At 39.5% G+C, this 22,429-nt stretch overlaps 1 protein-coding gene across 9 annotated transcripts in view; it reads left to right on the forward strand.

The window, feature by feature from the left end:
• The window catches only part of LOC129727768 (sodium/potassium-transporting ATPase subunit alpha), a 182,397-nt gene that overhangs the window by 145,698 nt on the left and 14,270 nt on the right, over positions 1–22,429 (forward strand). For 6 of the 9 annotated variants that reach the window (XM_055685989.1, XM_055685915.1, XM_055685955.1 and 3 more), the window contains 7 exons: positions 5,734–5,862; positions 5,932–6,198; positions 6,262–6,447; positions 11,686–13,281; positions 13,791–14,006; positions 16,100–16,194; positions 20,747–20,921. In XM_055685989.1, the coding sequence (XP_055541964.1) occupies positions 5,746–5,862; positions 5,932–6,198; positions 6,262–6,447; positions 11,686–13,281; positions 13,791–14,006; positions 16,100–16,194; positions 20,747–20,921 (2,652 nt within the window). In that variant the 5' untranslated portion in view covers positions 5,734–5,745. Of the gene's footprint in view, positions 1–5,733; positions 5,863–5,931; positions 6,199–6,261; positions 6,448–11,685; positions 13,282–13,790; positions 14,007–14,387; positions 14,483–15,135; positions 15,231–16,099; positions 16,195–18,420; positions 18,516–20,746; positions 20,922–22,429 lie in introns of all 9 variants that reach the window. The other 3 variants (XM_055685945.1, XM_055685926.1, XM_055685936.1) reach the window with 3 other exon arrangements.

Below are 22,429 nucleotides of genomic sequence, written 5' to 3' on the forward strand. Positions count from 1 at the left end.
TTTTTCTGTTTTAAAAGGCAGACTTAGAAACTTTGGTATTTTTTATGCGCAGACCCGCCATAAGTTTGGAGTCGCTTCACTGAGTTCGAAGCATTGCACATTACCCCGAAAAATAAAAATCACCTAAATTGAGCAGATTTATGCTACTCTATCTCGTGATTCTGACAATCTAGAGAGTTGTGGTCTTCAGCAAAGTTGTTTAGCAGGCCAAGGGCTTATGACAAGCGGATAGTATGTCTTGGAATTAAGCTGAAATGGAGAGTTAGTATGCATGTAGTTTAGATTAGCTTGATCGTGATTTATTTCGAAAATCCCACCACTTAGAGTGTTGCGGTCTTTAGCAAAGTTGTTCAGGAGGTCAAACATTTTTAGCAATATGATATTCGGCTGCAACACGGCGCAAGAGTGCATGTAGATTTGAGTATCTTTTGCTTAACTTATCTCGTGAATCCGACCACTTAAAAAGTTGCCGTCTTCAGTCAAATTGTCAAGAAAATCAATGACTTTTATTTGATATAACTAAATAAATAAAATAAGCTTTAGGCTTAATGATGGAAACTCATTTTCCGGGTTCCACTTCTGGAAACTGTGAAACCAACCCAGCCTGCGACATAAGATGTTCTCGAGTGATCGCTCCAAGGTCTGAAAGAACAAAAGAGATGGCGAACAGCGTTGCTAGAAAGGTTTTCACAAGAGGCAGAGTGGAAATCGCGATGAGATCCTTCCAACCTTATGCCATAATTCAAAATAGATAATCAGTACTAATCCCATCTCTTATGGAGATGGTCAAGGCAAGCAGGGAAACGCGACAAGTCAGCAGACCCATCAGTTTATCATTAATTCTGCTGAAAACGATGGAGAAGGTTATATAAGAATACCTAAAATCTAAAAACATGACTTAATATCCACTATCTGAGTTGCAGTTTGCTTATCAAGCTGGAAAATCAACGATCACAACGTTACACTCGCTTGTGACCAAAGTAGAAAAATCCCTCTTTTTTGAGCAGCATTGTGCGCATCTGTCGACTTTTAAGGGGCCTTCGATAATGCTTCATATTTATCGATGATACAAGCCATGAAAAAAGACATTTCGATTCACATAGGATGCCGCAGGCTTTAAACCTTGCACGCTCTTGGTGTATAAAAACGGCCTGAGCATCAACCCAGCAAAAACATCAATTGTTCCCTTAACAAAAAGAAGAAAACTACATCTGCCTGCAGTCTCTTCATCTTATTGGGGTGGAAATCAAATACAGCGACTCAGTTAAGTATCTCGGTGTAATCCTAGATGCTAAATCAACCTGGAACGTACACTTAGATTCAATAATAAGCAAGGCAAACTCAGCGTTGTAAGTTTGCTCCAAAATGGTGGGAAGAACTTGGGGCTTACAACCAGAAATGGTAATGTGGGTGTACGCCGCAATAGTAAGACCTCGAATTTTATACGCTTCGTTAGTATGGTGGCCAAAAACTAAGGAGACCACGGCAACGAGGGAATTAGATAAACTTCAGCGGCTAGCTTATATTGTCACTACCGGAACAATGCGGAGTACACCTTCTAGAGCATTGGAAGCTATCCTTTATCTAATCGCTTTGAATCGACACGTTCAACTAGAGGCCAAGAAAAGTGCACATAAGCTCAAACGGTAAACGATGATACTAGACGGGGATAAGATAGGTCACTTGAAAATCTTGAATCTCCTACCTGCTAAACCATGAACCCTCTCGCTCGTAACAGGGGCGGGAGTGTACGGTCCTAAAACAAAAATATCAGTAGCTATGGGAAACTGGCCAACAGTCTTCCAGGCTGAAATAGCCGCCATTTTAGATTGCGCCAATATCCGCCTGGAAAGGAAGTATAGCCACGCCAACATCTGCATTTTCTAGGACAGTGAAGCGACACTTAAGGCCCTGGAAGCCTACAAGTGCATGTCTAGAATTGACTGGGACTGCATTTGACTTCTACAACAGATGAGCCAGTTGAATTCTGTAAATCTTTACTGGATTTCTGGTCACTGCGGTATAGAGGGCAATGAAGTTTCAGATGAACTCGCCAGATTTGGTTCCCAATCAACCTTCATTGGTCTAGAACCGTTTTGTGGTATCTCAGACTGTGTCCTGAAGGCTGGGCTAAGGAAATGGGAACAACGAGAGATTACAGCCAATTGGAAGGCAGTGAAATCTCTCAACCAATAAAAAAGATTTATAACACCAAACACAAAAATTTCTCAAAAGTTGCTGAGTCTCAATAAGAGATCTCAGTACATTCACTGGCCTAATAATTGGTCACTGTCCGAGCAAACAATATCTTCAGAAAATTGGTTTCACCCAATATGATATTTGCCGCTTCTGCAACTCAGAAAGCGAAACCTCGGAACATTTGCTCTGCAATTGCGGAGCACTAATTAGACGCAGACTTCAGTACTTCAATAAGGGCTCCCTAGAACCCAAGGAAATCTGGTCTGCGCCGCCAATCAAGTCAGTTTTTATAAAACAAGTTATTCCCGATTGGCACTTATCTTGCTATAGGTTGCCGTCTATCACTTCTTCAATGAGTGGTAGATAAGTTTAAAGCGCAGTACACTAAAGTCGCTTTTTACGCGGGGGATACGTGCCGCGTAAAAAAAACCGCTTAAATTCCGGAATCCAAGGAAACAAAACAGCGTTAATTCTGCATTCCAAGTGAAGGGGAACCGGAATCCGCTCATAAAAAAATACCGCGTAAATTCCGGAATCCGCGTAAAAAAAACCGTGTAAAAAACCCGCGTAAAAAGCAACCTTATTGTACAGCAAACCGGGGCATACCCAAATAGTTCAAATAAATGGACGCAGTGGTCCAAAAAACCCCCCCAACAGGAAAAAAAGTTGTTCAGGAGTTCAAGACCTTTTAGTTTTAGGACAGTTTTTTTGGAGATATTTTACATCATTTTACTGCTGATTTGGGTTGAAACTGGCCTTGTACTTTTACTTGTAAACTCCAGCGCCAATAGGGCTCGCTATAACCGATTTAGCTATCCTTCATATGAAGAAGTGTTTTCATTTGAGCAAAATACAACATATAGCATGGGACTGTATTGTAAACGTAGAAAACGAGTTTCATATCACGAATTCCGACGATCCTCAAGTGTATCTCCTTATCATCATAACTATAACAAACTGAGATGAAAATACAAAGAATTGCGATCACACTAGCGCCATATAAATGCTGATTTCTGCACTGAATTGCTCATCATCCAAAAGCCCCTGACCTTCTGAACAAATTTGCTGAAGACCGCTACTCTCTAGGATGTGGGATCCGTGAGATAAAGTTTGCAGAAGATCGCAACTATCTTGGTTATCGGAAACACTAGGTGTCTGTCTATTCTGGGTTATGCTAAACTCTTTGGAGGGTGCTGCAATATTCAAACTGGGTGTTGTAATACTCAGAGAACCGATTCTAAACTTATAGCGATTAATTTAGGTATTTTTCATACGCGCGAGTTAACTTTCAAAATTAAATTTCTGAAAATTGACTGATGTTGACTAACCTTCTTTCATTTTTTCATCCTGACTCATGGAACTCTGCTCTTCTGTCTTGGTCAAAAGTATGACTAGCTTTTTACAAATCAATTTTTTTGCGTACACCCAAACGTTCAAGCCTTAATCAACCAATGTGTCCTCTCAAAACGCACAATAATTGCTCTGACTTGGCATAAAAAATGTGTGAAATACATAACGCAACAGATGTCCAATGAATATGTAGATTTTGAAATTTACGCGGATTTTTTCAAAAAAGTATGCTTTCAAGAGACCTGTTTATGATGATATTTTTGTTTTCAAATCGTTTATTCAGAGCAATTGACTTTGCAATTTAGTCTTTTTCGAGAGTATTTATCAGACATGGTGAAAAACTTGTAACCAAAATTTTCATAGAGGTTTGGAATTTTGCAATTTTTTTCGCCGTTTTCGGAATTCGCGCTTTTCTTGCGCACCACATTAAAAGCTAAACCATTTAATCTACAATTCTTCAATTGATAAACATTTAATATAAAAAATTAGAAAAAATCGAAAATAATAAAAACAAAGTTTAAAATCCTTGGGGAAACAGCAATCAACGATTCTAAACACAATCTTATACCAGAATGATGGAGTATAAACATGCAAAAATACCCACCTACTAATAATTCCAATTCTTAAACTTCCGAATCCCCAAATTCTTGAATATCGATAGTTCTTAAAGGTTTGAATCTCGAAATCCGTAACTTAAGTACCATTGCATTGTAGGGCTTCTACAATGTTGACCTTCATATGTTTCATAAGATCCAGGAATTCCTAAAATCCCTACAAATTTCAAGTTCGAAATCCCAAAACATTGAATTGTTTGAATCATGAACTGCTAAAATCCTCCACCAGTTTCTGAAAAGACCAAAAATCCCTCAGTTTTTTAATTATCAGAGAGTTCTAATAATAAAATCTTGTGATGCTAAAATCGGAGTGCCCCTGTGCCATGTCAAATGTTTTGTTTTTCACACCTGCAACATTCAACAATAAATTAAATCATAAAACTCTAAACTTTTGTAGAAATCAATCTTAAAAAAAATCGAAAAAATTCTGTCAGATTGCTATTATAGAAACCGAAAAACATTGTGTTGCGAAACTATGCTCCATAAAAATTCTTGAAGTCTTCTTTCGAAAGTATCCCAAAACTCAGAACTCCGAAAACCTTACAATTTCGTTTCAACTTCTCTGGTTCTAAAATAATCCGAAAGCTCTTTTCATTATTTTATTTAACCTAATGTATTTGAAGATCACCCTTTCTACTCTTACTCTGCTAAATGAATTCATCTTTTCAGTAGTTATTTTTGTAATTAACATCCTCTAATTCGATTTGGGGTTTACTAACTAATCTTTCGTTTGAGCTAGTCTAGTTCAATTATAATTGGTTATGGTCTCCACACAACTTACGGCACACTTTTCTACTTTGGTTTGCTACTCTTCGGTATCTAACAGCGAAAATTTGCGTTCACCAGCGCCTGACAGTTCAATATTCAAGTAGGTTTGTACTTAAGAAACGAATATTCTGTCAAGCGATTGGGAACAGCAATGCACTAACTTGTCGTAATATCAACAAGCTGAGACACACATATTCTACGTAATCCTTTCGGTGATCGGCTACCGCACGAAGATTTCTTAGCAAAAAAACACACTCGAACGAAATCCATCCAGTCATTCGAAACACAGCACGTGAAACTACTCCAGCCATTGTTGCGCAACCTGACGCCACTTGTGGGTTAGCAAAGCGACTCTAATTAACCACGCGCCTTCACCTTGATTAGATATTAAAGGCTCTTACTTTGTTCGAATTTCTCTCGCGAAAGGTTTTGTACTTTCTTACTTGACATGTGACCACAGCGCGTCCGTTCGCACTTTGATTGATGTTTGCTATTTTGAAGTGTTTCATGTCTCGCGAACCGGTTTAAGGTCTTTTTGTAATTGAGTCGCAAGGCAGGAGCCCAATTAAACTCAGCCCGATTGCCATCATCGGACTGGCACTATCTTATCGTGTGTTGTTCTGGGCCATGTCGAGAGGCTTTACAGCCAGGCAGCTAGCCATCAAGTGGTATCCGGCTTGTGGCAGTCTCTGGGTGGATTTCGTTCGATCTGGATGTGTTTCCTTTTGGGATGCACAATTTTACCCGGTATCAGTACTAATCAGTTGTTATCTATTCTCTTCACTCAATTGTCGGCCAACAGACAAAACGCAAAATGCCACCAAAGAAGAAAGGAGACAATTTGGATGACCTGAAGCAGGAGTTGGATATTGATTTTCATAGAATCACACCAGAAGAGCTGTACCAGCGACTACAGACACACCCAGAAAATGTAAGGTTTTTTTTTTTTCATCACAGCGTTGCTCGTCTCTGAATAATGTGATTTTTATACCTCCTGCAGGGTCTCAGCCACGCGAAAGCAAAGGAAAACCTAGAGCGAGATGGACCAAACGCACTTACCCCACCTAAACAGACACCCGAATGGGTAAAGTTCTGCAAGAATCTCTTCGGTGGCTTTGCTATGCTGCTGTGGATCGGCGCTGTCCTCTGCTTCGTTGCCTACTCGATTCAGGCCAGTACCGTTGAGGAACCAGCCGACGATAACCTGTACCTCGGTATTGTGCTGTCCGCTGTCGTGATAGTTACCGGTATCTTCTCGTATTATCAGGTAAGCCCAAATCAGTGTTTTCTTCCAAAACAGCTTCTAAAAACTTATACGTTCTTCTTGCAGGAATCGAAAAGTTCAAAGATTATGGAATCCTTCAAGAACATGGTGCCCCAATTTGCCACCGTATTGCGCGAGGGCGAGAAGCTGACGCTGCGTGCCGAGGATCTGGTTATCGGTGACGTCGTTGAGGTCAAGTTTGGCGATAGGATACCCGCTGATATTCGCATCATCGAATCCCGCAGTTTCAAGGTACGTGGGCCCATCTGTTACGATCGCTATCAGACCATAAATTGAATTTCATTCTGCGGAATCGAACGTTAATTCAGTTCGCAACGAGAATGTGGAACACAAAGCAATTGAGCCGCTGCTGGCTGTGTGTCTCTGTGTGACGTTCTCTCGTTACCTTATAACCAGTTAGCATCCAGTGTCACTGAGCGCAAAATCAGAAGAGGAATTCAACGCGATTGCACAACAGCGTCTGGGAAATTGACTTGTCAAGGTTGATGAAGAGCCTCGGCAGCCAGCCGGATCGTGATGCATTTCATTTTAGGTCACCAAATTGTGTGACTTTGGTTTATCTCGTAGAACTTTTAATAGTCAATGAATATGAGCAAGTAGCAGGAATGAAAAGATATTTCAATCGCAAAGCGTCTCCAGGGAATGAACTAGATTTGCATTAAGATCATGATGATGACTTTTATTGCTATTTAAAGATGCGAGTAGAAATATCATTCGACGTTTGTCGCCTATTAATTGGTGCGCTCAATTGAGTGATTGGATTATAACTCGAGAAACATTTACAATGCGGTTTTACTTTTCATTAAAACAAAAATAATTAGGTCTAGCAAAAACGTGTACATATGCAAATTGCTGGCAATTGCCCGTACACTAAACAGTCAGTTGCAATGTCTGTGTAATAATAAAAACAGAAGGTCAAGTTCCGAATCGGAATGTAGCACCTAATTTTATAGTTCTCTCACAGATAACAACCAGACAAAAATCATAGCATTGAGTAGAGATTTGCTGGTTTTAAGTGTCGTTTTCGTTTTCTCAACTTAATGCAATTAGGTAAAACCGCGTAAAACTTTCTCTTTGACGTCTATTTTTGCAAGAGTTGTAGTGTTGTAATTGTGATTTATCCAATAATAAATAAGCGTGCTTTTCTAATCTGAAGGATTTCGCGCCAACTTGACAGAGAGGCTAGCAGTCCTCTTTCACAATTTAGTTATAGTTTGTGGATGTGTACGCCTCACTGAAATAGACAACTTTGCATGCTTTTTCCGAAATATTATCTAGACTACTTAAAAATGGCTGAAACATAAGAACTTTTCCTTTTTCAAATTTATATGTTTATCTAAATAACAACAAGAGATGAAGAAAAATGTTCAGGAATTGGAAGTTTTTGAATTTTCATTCGAAAGTATTGGGAAAAATAAATTTGAGATTCCACACTGAGGATGAAATTAATTTTAAAAATGAAGAGAGATTTTGAAAACGGTCATTTCAGATTTTTGTTTTCGGATTAGAATTTTTGGATAGACAATTTAGTTATTTTGAAACTAGTCCTTAATCATATGGGCTTGAAAAACTTTTGCGCCTAAAAATTTTAAGATTTCAGCGTAGCCTTGGAGTTTTTATTCAATGCTGCCTAAGCTTTGAGTGTTTAAGGATCCAATAATATTATTTGTAGATTTTACAAATTAAAAACTTCATGAATTTTTCACTGTGATAGTATACTTTTATTATTGACTAGCTGTCCCAGCAAACTTCGTTCCGCACATTTTTTTGTCTAAATGATTTTGTTTATAGTCTGCAAATGCATAACGAATCGGACATTGGATACGTTCAAACTGAAAAAAAAAACGTTTAAAATGATTGGTTTTATCAGAATGAAAACATCTTTGCTTTTTAAATTTTGTGCATCACCTCGACAGCTGGATTTCAAAATGGTGTGTGGAGTCAACTTCTGGCCTCTGACCATCAGTCTGATACCGGAAATATCTATATTGGGTGGTATTTAGTCATTTTTGGCTGTTTTCCAGGAACCGGAAGCCGCCATCTTATAATTCAAAATAGTGTCTGAAGTTGAAGTTTGGATTACGGAAATACCCATATTTAGTGGTATTTAGTCACTTTTGGCTGTTTTCCAGCTCCCCTCCTCCTCCTTCCAAAGTAGAGAGGGTGTCAAACCATCAAAAAAACATTTTTCATCCCCAAATTTGGTTCCATTTGCTCGATTAGCTCCCGAATCGTGCAGAAATTTATGTTTTATTTGTATGGAACCCCTCCCTTCCAGAAGAAGGTGGGGTGTCAAACCACCATGAAAATATTTTATGCCCCCGAAAATTTTCACATGCCGAATTTGGTTCCATTAGCTTGATTAATCCTGAAGTCATGCAAAAATTTGTGTTTCATGTGAATGGAAGCCCCCGTTTCCAGGGAAGGGAGGGGTTTCAAACATTTTTCACCCCCGAAAACCTCCACATGCTAAATTTGGTTTCATTAACTTGATTAATTTATAAGTTATGCAGAAATTTGTGTTTCATTTGTATGGGAGCCTTCCTTTCTAGGAAACCGCAGAAATATTTCTTGTTCTTGTGAGCCTCCACACGCCAAATGTGGTTCTATTTGTTCGAATAAATCTCGAGTTTTATAGATATTTGTTTTTCGTTTGTATGGGAGCCCTTCCTTCCAGAGCAGAGAGGGGTGTCAAACTACCACAGATACATTTCTTGCTTCTTAATACATGACCGTGCCACGTTTGGTTTCATTTGCTTGATAATTTTTCGAGTTATGCAAAAATTTGTGTTTCATTTATATGGGGGCCCTTCTTTCCAGAGCAAGGAGTCTAAATGGATCAGACAGACAGACAGAACTCCGTTTTTATATGTGTAGAATTAATAAACCTTTTCGGCCATTGCAACTGTTTTCATATTTGTTTTTTCGAAGGTAAACATTTTCGAATTTAACCATTGCTTGATTTTACAAATTTCAACCCTCTAGTGCCCAGTGCCGCCTTTAGACGGTCTTCAGTAAACCTCTAAAAAGCTTTAATCAAAACTTAGAAAATGTTTATAACGATTGATAGTGATTTTTTCGAGGTCCGTCTGAAAACTAACTTGGGCACTAGAGGGTTAAGGTTTTAAATTTCGTAGTTTGATTACACTGGTCGACAAAAATGACAAAAAATACCCTCGAGCTCAAACTGGAAAAAAACTGAAAAATTACAATTTCTCAACTGTTCCTGTGAATTTTGAAGCTCGAAAGTGTGTCAAAAGCCCGCTAAGTATTTGCTAGCCGGGTTCGCTGATTTTACGTTTGCCTATGGAAAAACTTCAACAACTTCAACAGAGGCTGTATTGACCAGTGGTATCTAGTGGTTCAAAATTTTGCGATTCGTTTGTACTTATGTCACTCAGTACTTCTAGAATTTTATATTTTATGGTTTCAGGATCATGAGGGGGAAATTAAAACTTGTTTAGTATCAAGTTCCTTAAAAAATTAGATTTTCGAAACTTAAAATTTTGATATTTTAGTGTAAAATTCAGGATTCAATGATATTTTCTTGACTCCATGATTCCTTTGGCATTTCAGAGATTGAGGATTTTATAATTTTATGAATATGAGTTTTTTCAATCCTAAATTCGGCAATTTTAAACGATGGCTTTTTTCCATACAATTTTGAGGTTAGATTCCTTTCCACTTGGCGATTTTGAATATGAAAATCTCAGCTTCCACCTAATAAATAGCGCTCGAATCGCTACTCTATGCATGCGTCAGTAGTGCAAACAACCGATCAAAGTTTCGCACACGTAATTTTTATTATTTTCGAGAAAATTATCCTGCAAAATTCCAGCCAAATTCGAGCACGGAGTTTCACCTTTAATACCGCAATTTTTGTATTGAGATGTTAAAGGATTTAATGATCGGAGAATTTTTTTTATCAATGTGGTTTAAGGCTCACGATCTCAGAAAGTTTCAAGATTTTCGACATGAAGTTATGAAATTTTCAGCGTGAAAAATCCCCAAGTTTTAGAATAATTTCTGAGGGATGACAAAATCTGGGATTTTGGAATCGAAAGGCCATCTTGTAATTCTTCAAAATTTCAATATTTGATGATGCATGTGAAATATTTAAGATTCAGACTTATGAAGCTTTACCTATACAGTTATTTGTAAAAAACAGGTTGGCGAAATCTTGGAAAAACCTGGACAATCCGGGAATGTCAGGGAATTCCATTTTCGATCAGGAAAATCAGAGAATATCAGGAAAACTGAAAAACAATCAGAGAAATATTTTTTAACGAGACAAAATTTTTTTTCAACGGTTTTTCAGCGCTATAACGGACTTTTTCAGCATAGAAATCTAATACGTGACCATCCGATCGTATTTTTTTCATTGGGATATCAGAGTTCCGTTCATCTACGTTGTATTTTTCTACTCTAAATGCTGAAAAATATCAGGAAAATCAATGTTATATTTCAGAGAATATCAGGGAAAATCAGGGAATTATTTTGGAAAACTTTTTCGTCACCCTGTGTAAAATTTTATTATCATATATGTATAGAATACATTCCAGTAACTGTTCGCCAACTGGGCAAAAAGCACTTCCCAGTTATCGTAATAGACCATTTTACGAACTGACAGGTGTCACGGATTCTGCTGATATTGATGCTGCTTTTACGTGCGTTATATCAGCGGTTCCGAGCTTTCTGTCAAAATTTCATTCATGGATTGAGTTCAGAAACGTCTCGTAAAATGGTCTATCGGCTTGCTGACTGGGATGCCATTCAAAACGTAAAAAAACATCGAAGGGGAATTCCGATGAACAGCAGTCTAACGCTGCTTCGCGACAATTTCATACAAAAATTGAATTTTCGAATTGATCGCTAGACAAAAAGTTCGTGTTGTTGCTGTTTATGTTGCTATTAGATCCCAAACTAGAAGGCCAAACTAGAAAGTAAATCGCAAAACCGACAAGGAGCAGTATCATCCTTTGATGTTTTCCATTTACATGCCCCCCGAACGTTTTGACCATTGACGTTTGTTGTCTTTTTTACTGGAAATCGTCCGAGTTAGCGAGCGCCCAGTTAAAGCATGCCCAGTTAGCGAACAGTTAGTGTACCTTCATAAAATTAAGGTGGCAAAGTTGAAAATAACACCTTTACAATTTTGAATAAAATCTTTCGCTGAGCGCCAAAGAGCTCGAAGGATTGAACATACGCTGTTATATATCAAACGATAAATGCATAAATGCAATAATCATCCGTTGGCTGCTATATTTTTCACCCTTATCAGCCGGCAGCTTGCCGCGTGGGTAAACTTTTTCTGTAGAAGCCAGTGGCACAGATAATCATCACACGAATCATCACGCCTAATTTATGACCCGGTCTTAGTTTGGGCAGATGCACCACAACTGGTGCGCGGCACAGACAAGCGGATCTTTATCGAAATTTTCTAATTTCTCTTCCCCCTCTCTTACACAGGTTGACAATTCGTCCCTCACCGGCGAGTCCGAGCCGCAGTCGCGTGGTCCCGAGTTCACCCATGATAACCCACTGGAAACTAAGAATCTGGCCTTCTTCTCGACCAACGCCGTCGAAGGTACCGCCAAGGGTGTCGTCATCAGCTGCGGCGATCACACCGTCATGGGACGTATTGCCGGTCTCGCTTCCGGTCTGGACACCGGCGAGACCCCGATCGCCAAGGAAATCCATCACTTCATTCACATCATTACCGGCGTGGCTGTGTTTCTCGGTGTAACCTTCTTCGTGATTGCCTTCATCCTCGGTTACCACTGGCTGGATGCAGTTATCTTCCTGATCGGTATCATCGTCGCTAACGTGCCGGAAGGTTTGCTCGCCACTGTCACCGTATGTTTGACCCTGACTGCCAAGCGTATGGCATCGAAGAACTGTCTGGTTAAGAATTTGGAAGCCGTAGAAACCCTCGGTTCGACCTCGACTATCTGCTCGGATAAGACCGGTACGCTGACCCAGAACCGTATGACAGTCGCTCACATGTGGTTCGACAATCAGATCATCGAAGCGGATACCACTGAGGACCAGAGCGGTGTTCAGTATGACCGCACCAGCCCCGGTTTCAAGGCACTGTCCCGAATCGCTTCACTGTGCAATCGCGCCGAATTCAAGGGAGGTCAAGACGGTGTTCCAATTCTGAAGAAGGAAGTAAGCGGTGACGCCTCGGAAGCTGCTTTGCTAAAATGTATGGAGCTGGCCCTCGGTGATATCTTAAGCATCCGTAAGCGCAACAAGAAGGTGTGCGAAATTCCGTTCAATTCGACCAACAAGTACCAGGTTTCCATTCATGAAACGGAGGACCCCAGCGATCCACGTTATTTGCTGGTTATGAAGGGTGCCCCCGAACGTATCTTGGAACGCTGCTCGACTATCTTCATCAACGGTAAGGAAAAACTGATGGACGAGGAGATGAAGGAAGCCTTCAACAATGCCTACCTGGAGCTGGGAGGTCTTGGAGAACGTGTGCTCGGATTCTGTGACTTTATGCTGCCATCGGACAAATTTCCCCACGGTTACAAATTCAACGCGGACGATGTGAACTTCCCCGTCGAGAACCTGCGCTTCGTCGGCCTCATGTCCATGATTGACCCTCCACGTGCCGCAGTACCAGATGCCGTCGCTAAGTGCCGTTCTGCCGGTATCAAGGTTATCATGGTCACTGGAGATCACCCAATTACTGCCAAGGCTATTGCCAAATCGGTTGGTATTATTTCGGAGGGCAACGAAACCGTTGAAGACATTGCTCAGCGTCTCAACATTCCGGTTTCGGAGGTTAATCCACGTGAGGCTAAGGCCGCCGTTGTGCATGGTTCGGAACTGCGTGATCTTCCCGGGGAACAGCTTGATGAAATTCTGCGTTATCATACGGAAATTGTGTTCGCTCGTACCTCGCCGCAGCAGAAGCTGATCATCGTAGAAGGTTGTCAGCGATTGGGTGCTATCGTTGCCGTCACCGGTGACGGTGTCAATGATTCACCTGCCCTCAAGAAGGCCGATATTGGTGTTGCTATGGGTATCGCTGGTTCCGACGTTTCCAAACAGGTGAGTGTTCCCTGCCTGATCTCTGTCCCCGTCCAGCCGCAGCTCATTAGTAGAAAACACACAAACACACAGTTTCTGCCCGGGGCCGAGCAGGGAAGCTTCCCTCAACCAGTCGCTCCTCTGCTTGGCTCCTACGTACGATAACCGTTACTAACGTTAGAATACTGTTTGTCGCCAGTCGACCTCGCCTCTTGCTTGCAAGCACTGTTAAATAAAAATGCGCACCACCATACTTGCCCTGTAGTTAAAAGTATTCATCATAACGATCACTAACTTTACTGTAAATAGGTACTACACTTGGCAAAACTGGAGCTCCCACTTGCTACTTTGTTCGAACTAACTGAGGTCGGGTGTTGCGGGAGCCGCCCTTTTCCGTTGCTCAATAACACACTCTCGTCACTTCGTACTACGAAATGCGCTCTACTAATCTGTGTTGATGTTGCTAGCTCTGATTGCATTCTAATTCTGTTGATGTTTTCTATTTTTTTGTACCAAAAATCATCCATCAGGCCGCCGACATGATCCTGCTGGACGACAACTTTGCTTCCATCGTTACTGGCGTTGAGGAGGGCCGTCTAATTTTCGACAACCTGAAGAAGTCGATCGCGTACACGCTGACATCGAACATTCCGGAGATCTCGCCCTTCCTGGCGTTCATCCTGTGCGACATTCCGCTCCCGCTCGGCACCGTCACCATTCTGTGCATCGATCTGGGAACTGACATGGTAAGTCAAGGCGAGCCCCCCGTTAAAGGCCGCGCGCACAGATGTTCCTCACTCACATCGTCTTTTTTCTTCGACTCCAAGAAACAAGAAAAAAAAACACATTGCGGTTAAATTTCGTCCCGTTACATTTATTGACTTAATCTTCCCTGTGTTGTGGCGAAGTCGCACACACACATAAAGCAGGCTGTTTTGTAAGTTATTCAAGGGTCGTTTCAGAAACCGTTTACTAGCTTAGGGCCTCCCCGCTGTGTGAGCAAACGATTATGCGAAAATTCTAACCAATTTTCCCTTTCTGTTTTGAATACACACACTTACATACTGGGAATCGAATACAAACACAAACCAACATCGACTTCTCGGGTAAAAACAATTGCGCGTTAGATTCCTGCAATTTCCCTCGCGTACGAAGAGTCCGAGTCGGACATTATGAAACGCCGGCCGCGCGACCCCTACAAGGACAAGCTGGTCAACGAAAGGTACTCAAAGGCACCGACCAAAAAAAAGTCTATTCAAACAATCGCTGCGCTAGCTCGTGATACGCTGGCCAGTCTGTTGAACTTACTTATTTTGCCTTTTCCGTACTTGATATATATTACCCTTCTGCCATATGTTTATTACGTACTTATTTCCAATACTCACTAGCTTGATCCTTTTTGCTGCCACCTTTGTATCGACGATTGGCACCTCTCAGAATGAATAAAAACCAAATTTGCTCGAGAAACTACTTTCTCTACACGGCAGTAACTATCGTGGTATCGCTATTTCTAAGATTCTCGCTAGAATGTGTACTCCTGTGCAGAAGCTAAATTCAGTGGAACAGCAAATTCCCGAAGCAAGACTCAGACAAATCAGAAAATCAATTCCGCTTGTAGTAGAACACAGTTTTGTCGTTTCTTTTTCGTCATTATTTTCGGATTTCTTATATTTTACTTGTCTTTTTTCTCTTGATAGTAGTTTTTGTCTGCTAAAGATTCCAGCACATTATTTCTCTAAACTGTTTTAATTTAAAGTAAGAAATCAAATAATTATTACGATATCAATCCCACCTATTCCCGAATCATTCTTAAGTTAAGCTACATATTATTCGATTGCTGTTTTCGGAAATTAAATATCCAACCACTGTGTGTAGGTACCCGCCATTTCGTTGGCCTACGAGCACGCCGAATCCGACATCATGAAACGGCCGCCACGTGATCCGTTCAACGACAAACTCGTGAACGAAAGGTTTTTATTTCTTTTCCTATTGCCTCATGGTTTGCCGCGCAAGTGCCACAAACAGTAAACGTCTAGCATCTTGCCTGCTACTAAACGGAAGTTCGCGAGAATGAAAAGCCATGACACCGCCCACTAACCTCTAGCGTTAAGGTGGACTACATAGACTTTCGCTCGAGGAATTAACCTACCAGCAGTTCGAAAGTGCATGCGTTTGGCGCCAATATACATATATTCCCTGACGCAAGCGAAACTAACCGGTATTGAAGCGCATTATACAAACTAATCAACCCCCTTTTGTAAGATAGCGCCCCACATTTTGGGAAAACACTCTCTCTTTCTTCTAGAAACATCAAACACAAACATACAGAGAAAATACACCCCAACTCTGATACCCAACAAGCAGCTCCTTCCCAACCTCGGAGAAACGACAAGTCATCTGTTCCTGCACTTTCTTCGTTTGAGTTATCTCTCATAATTTCTGCCTACTTCCACGATATAAAACAAAAAAAAAACATTTTAATTTCTCACCAAAACGCGCCGCCATCTTTGATCTACTCATCCGTCATTTTTGACCTCCACACGTGTTGGCTCCTGCCAGCAACAGCGGAAACACTCTCCCGCTACAACTATCACAAAGCTTTGTTCTGCTGTTCAGCTAGAAAACAATCATTGCGTTTAGTTTGCTATCAATGTGTTTGATAAACGTTAGTAAAAAAAATCCCAGCAAAGAAAGCGAAAAAAAACCGTACCCCTTCTCACCAGAAAAAAAAACTTCATATCATCACCCATTACTCTCGGCCATTCAGTGAAAGAAAAAAGCAATAAAAAAAAAATTGAAACTAAAAAAATTACACACCACTGCCTACTCACACGTACAGGTCCCTGCCATTTCGCTAGCCTATGAGGAAGCCGAGTCCGATATCATGAAACGTCAGCCCCGAAATCCGTTCACTGATAAATTGGTCAATGAAAGGTAAAAACCCCAAACAACGCCCAACAAAAAAAAAAAAAAAAACAACACCCCATAAAACCTTCCCCCGCTCTGGTTCAGAGGAGGTTTCGTAGGCAAACCAAACCAAACGAACCGGGCTGTGTCTTTCGTAATCTGTCTCCCCTAACGTCTCTCAGTTGCTCTTTGTTTTCTGGTCTCTGTTTATTATTTTGTTTATTTCCTGTATGTTTTTCGATTTAACATGGTTATCTTTTTCGGTACTGGGGTTCGATATTTTCAGTTGTAATCTCGGTATTTTAGCAGTTGCTAAAACATCTTTGATTGGGTGGTGGATTTTGTTTTTTCTTTTTCATATTTACTGGTGTTGGTACTGGAATAAGGAAGGTGTGTTGTTTGGTGACGGGATTCAAAACTGAACCTCAAAAGATTTATTTGCAAGACGGCAATGCATAACTTCATCGCAACAATTTATCCATTTGACAGTTCTCTCGCGTCCTAATAAAGCTTGCAAACAAGTGCTGAATACAATTTTTCCTTACAAGCTAAAGCAAATCTGAATCAACCCGTGCGTAATTTTTTTTCGTAAGGATTTTTTTCAATTAGACACCTTTCTATGAGGAAATTACTTCTGATCTACTGATCTTCAAAGCCAACAGATCAGCAATCAAGCAACACACCCACAGTGCCAACATGAGTTCTTTTTATTCATTTGTTTTACATAAATAATTGGCTATTTTATATATTTTTCACACATATACGAATCTTCTATACCAATAGGTTAATTGATTCGCTATCTAGACTATCTAGTAACCAATGTAGTCTACTAGCTTCCTCTATTCGCTCTCTACCCTCAATCTTTTTCTCATTCGATTGAAGTTTAGTTTTAGTTCTTCCTTCATGGTCATTTGTGTAGCGCTCCTCCCGTGACGCTCGAACAATTTTACCCAATAGTAGGTTGAATCAACCGGGATCGATTGCCAATGGGAGGGGCACTCTCTAGCTTTTATGGGTGTTGCGTTTGTTTGTGTGTATGTGTGTCTATTGTGTTAACCTTGTGTAAACTTTGCCTTTTCCAGTATCTTTAAATTGCTATCATCTATTTCTTTTCACCCATCTTTCATCAATGTCGAGTCAAAGTTAATCCAGAAATGCTTGTTGGTATAGTCTAGTAGGCTTTTCTTTTTCGTCTCCATATGAGTAGAAAACACCGATAATAGTGTTTTGCGAACATTCACTTCCTCTTCCCTAAACGCTTGTAAGAAAAGGTAAGTCCACGTACTTTGTCGTTTGTCAGTGCGACCATCATCTGTCATTCCATATTTTTAAGTTCCATCCTGATGCAAAGTCACTTTATTCACTGCACAATCCCTCACCAACTCAGTAGCCCTCGGTTAAGCCCAGCTTCCCCTACAACAATCCAGGTTTATTCTCCTCTACACTTGCCGATACTAACTGTTTACACACGAACCCTCGTGGGAGCTGATTGAAACCCAAAAAAAAACTATACTCCACACATGCGATATTTTTTCTTCTCTTCCGGTAGTATTGTATACAAACAAACAAAAAAGCGCTGGCCCGTGGCTATGTACTATTTTTAAAACAAATTACCTTTTTGAACTAGAATATATCCTACCAGTTTTTTTCCTCTTGTTTCTTTTGAGGTTAGAATAGATATTTTCCAGTATTCGTCAGTTATTTGGTTGGGTGGAATAACCACCGTGAATGCTAGAATAGAAAGCAGTTAGTTTGATCTCCACGCGGGCACAAACCAACTGCCATAGTGGATTAGTTCTCTCTTCCCCCTTCTAGAGTGCGCTTTCGCGATTGTGCTGCACCGTCAATCTGTTAATCTTTGACCGCTCTCCGCACCCTCATTCGTCGCCTGCTAGGCCGAAAATTCTTTTAGAGTACTGTACTGAATACACTGAAACGAAAGATTGATTCTATTATGCCGTATCGTATTAGATTTTTGAACGCTGTAGTAGAATACTTTTCAAAACATCACTTTTTCTTTCTTTCGGTCGTTTTTTATCTAACTACTTCTACTACCTACCATCATCATCACTCAACCGTCAACCAACAACAACTACAACAACAATCTACTACTGCCACCACCACGCGTCTCTTCTACTACGACAATTGCTAATGTCATCACACTCGAACATCAACAAATAATAAATATTAATCTCGTGTGCGTATGTGTGTGCGTGCGTGCGTTTTGACTTTATTGACCCGCACACGCCACAGGTACCGGCCATCTCTCTCGCCTACGAAGCACCCGAGAGTGACATTATGAAGCGCCGCCCGAGAGATCCGTACCGTGACAACTTGGTCAACCGCAGGTCAGGACACCAACGTCAAAAATTCCAATTTACTGCAAACCAACGTTCAATGCAATGTTTATTGTTTTTTACTTATATATTTTTGTTTTGATTAGTTGACGATTCGTTTCACTGAACACAAAAAAAAACACACACGCCTACACGGAAAATCTCTTTTGCCTTTGTATCTTCAAAAGAGAGCTTTCCTTTTGTAACTTTTGTGGTAGTGTTTACGTTCTGTGCCGGTAGGAGACGATCGACGCCGTCGATCGTTTCCCCACCTGTTTGCAAACACCTTTTTCGTTTTCAGTTTATCTTATTTTCGCAAAACAAAAAAAAAACTCGTTAACTTCTGTGGATTTTTCTAAACATCTCGATGGAATATTTAAACAGTTTTTTTTTAAATTATCTAATCTTTGTTCCTCCGACAACCATCTCTGCTCTAGTACTGTAAACTTCAAAATCGTACAATTTCCAATACTGTTCGCAATCGTAATACAGAACAAAAACTGACTCCCATCTAGTACTACCCCTCTCTCATCTGGGCAGCATTGAGCTCCGGATCGGTCAACGGTGTCAAACCGAGGCAGGATATCAGAGCATCAGCACAACTTGTCTAAATTGCGTTCCGTAGATTTTGACCCCGGCAAACCGTTTCTTGTTCCCAAATCACGAAAATAACCACCGTACTAGATTATGTGTCCCTCTTCACACCCTATCCACCCTAGTCCTAGGAAACCAAACAAACCATCAAGTACTAGAACGTGTATTGGTCAGTCTAAAGAGCTAGAGTGTTGACCCTATTTCTGACTGCCCAATATTTCTTTTTTCATCTGTCTCTCCGCCCTACAACTAGCTCAAAAATTTGATGTTGTTTTGTTTTTTGACAGTTTTGTTTAGGTACTAGATATTACGCTTTTTTCTACACTTTTGACGTTTATGTTATAGTTGCTGTTTTGTTTAGTTTTCTTACTCGTAGAAGGAATGAAGTTTACTAAAATAAAACAAAAACACCGACACGGTTACAGAATTTGGTAATAAATCAAAGTTAAAAGACGACACCTACAGACCTCCAACAGTTAATAGAACAGCTTTAGATGTTTTGATTGTACGACCGCTAGTTAAACAGCATTTACAGTGTGTAGTTTGATGTTTGTTCGTTCATGTTTTAAAACCTCTCTATTAGATGTCAGTGTTACACACAGTGACAATGTTGTCGATGACAACCCCTAGATTACAGTAACACCCCGCAGTAGAGTTCTGTACATGCCCTAGCGTAAATCCGAACAGCTAGAAAACTTATAACTAAAAAACACAACACAATCAGCCACAAACAAATCCACGTGATCAGCTGCTATCGTTGACAGCTAGATGGCAGCTGGATATTACGTCCACCGTTAGATGCCGCTGCTCCCGCATTAATAACCAAACCAGTCAATCCGTCCTATAGATGCTACCCGTGGGCCTTCTGCGTTCCCATCCACAAAGTTTTCCCCCCGTTCCACCCTTGTTCTCATCAAGGCAGTTTTTGTATTGTTATCAATTGAACTTTATTTCTCAACCAAAACATATACCATTCTCTCGCCCCTGGTTCGACAATGTGAGTATACAGCAGCAAAGAGACGACTCGATTTGTTTCGCTCTCTTCAGTGCTTTGTTTTCCTTTTACATTAATCGATACGCACATGCGCGATTTTTTCTTCAAAACATTTCTGGTTTTCTGTAGTATTCTTCCTTTTTTACTCTTTATAAATATTTCTCTTTCTGTCTTTCTTACTCTTGTCTTTTTCTATTGTTTCACTCTCGCCAGTTGCCGTTCGAGAGTCAGACAAAGAAACCTCATGGCCTACTATCCTTCTCTATTTTATCCCACATGACGTGCGATGATTATAGCAACAAGCAATCCTGCATATGAAAGAAACCTCGCTTTTGCATGCCTACGATAAAAACCATAGTTAGCTCGTGGTAAAAGTATACTCTAACCGTTGCATGTAGCTCGCTTCGAACTAACATTATGTCAATAATTTCGTTTAGTACTGCTTTGGTTATGGTCTAGTTTAAGGTCTTTTACTAAAACCAATTTTTAACAGTAACAAAAACTGAACCATCGATTTTCACGATTGTGGCACGAAATCGACGCTTCACTTTTTGAACTATACGAGTGAAGAAAGAAAAATCACAAATTAACGTTCATTTTCCCTTTCCTGCGAATCCGAAATTTTTCTTCCATAAACGACACACGCACCCCGCAGACTCATCTCCATGGCCTACGGTCAAATCGGTATGATTCAGGCTGCAGCCGGTTTCTTCGTGTACTTTGTCATCATGGCCGAGAATGGATTTTTGCCGCTGAAGCTGTTCGGCATCCGTAAGCACTGGGACTCGAAGGCCGTCAACGATCTGACCGATTCGTACGGACAGGAATGGGTAAGTTTCTTCTTGAAGCATTAGAACCATTGGATTAGCTTTCTAAAAAGTCGTATTCAAAGTTGAGTTTATTTGATCTATATAATAGTGCCCGAGCCCGAGTTATTGAAATTTAATTTTTTTTTTGAAAAACTTCCAAATTCCTTAAATTTCCTGCATCATATTTTTTACTAAAAAACATCAGCGAACCTATGTGACTTCCTTGAGGTACGTCGTTATTTGTTGGTGTAAATGCTCTTCTGCCAACATTCACTGACACAATAGAATTTTTTACAATTTTTTACATTACAGAACATCAAATGCCTTCTTTAAATCTCACAATTTTTGGCATCAACTTGCATATTATATTATCCGCTTATTCAATGAATTTCGTTGCACAATGTTTCTGTCTTGAAGCCCTAGGTTTTGTATTTTTATCGAGATCTTTCTTGTTTAGGTTTCTTTTATTTTGTAATTATTACAATTCTTGACATTATCGATTTCAGCCTTTTTCAATTCTTTTTTTTTCCTTTATCGACCGGTTTTACTTTTTCATCTTGGAAATAAATAATTATTTTTATATATGCTGTTATTTTGTTCTGTTTGATTTCTGTTCATTTCTTTTATTTATGCTCTTATCATTTGATCGTTTTTTTTGTAATTTAGTCTATATTTTACTATTGTTTTGTTTGCCGTTTAACTTTTTATGTCAAATTGTTCTTTACATTTCGTCTCGTTCCCTTTATTCTGCACTAATCTGTAGTTCTTATAAAAATTTACATAATTGCATTTGTTTGAATTAATTTTATATTTCTGTCCTTTCTGAAATGTTCATTGATATTTTATTTTGTAATTATTACTGTAACTTTTGTAATTTTGGCATTTCCCGAATTTATGTCACATTTTTGTCATTTAATTTGTTCAGTTACTTTTACCATTTTAGTTTATATCTCATCTAGTTTCTTTCGTTTAATGTTTCTTTTCCTGTTTCCATTTTTGCTGTACACTTTTTTCATATTCGATTATTACAATTTTGTTTCTTGTTCGTTACTTTATATATTTTTTATTTTTTATTTATTTTTTTGTTGTTTGTTATACTGTATAATATGATGTATGTCATTTTTACATTTTTAATCCTTTCTAGTAGATATTTTTTAAATATTTTTAATTTTCGTACCTCTATATGTCATCGTTTGTTTTTATATACCTATCATGCTTTACTTTTAAATTTTTTTAGCTATATTTTGATATATTTTTTGTCGCTGTACTTACACTAAACTGATATTTTCCTATTTTTTTGGTAAAAATGCAATTTTTCGTAGAAAAATCTTCACTTTATCAATGGTTACAAATATATAACTATATATTAAGACAAAAATTAGTCAAGGAATCCAGAAAACTATCATTTTTTGCGGTAGTATTGCCTATACTACTTGAAAAAAATTTGTACTTGAAAAATGTAATTGCTTTTTTCGGGCCAAGGAGTATATAATTTTGATTTTCGATTTTATAATTTTATCGTGTTCCTA

The sequence above is a fragment of the Wyeomyia smithii genome, chromosome 1, assembly GCF_029784165.1.
Source record: "Wyeomyia smithii strain HCP4-BCI-WySm-NY-G18 chromosome 1, ASM2978416v1, whole genome shotgun sequence".
In the NCBI taxonomy this organism is placed as follows: domain Eukaryota; kingdom Metazoa; phylum Arthropoda; class Insecta; order Diptera; family Culicidae; genus Wyeomyia; species Wyeomyia smithii.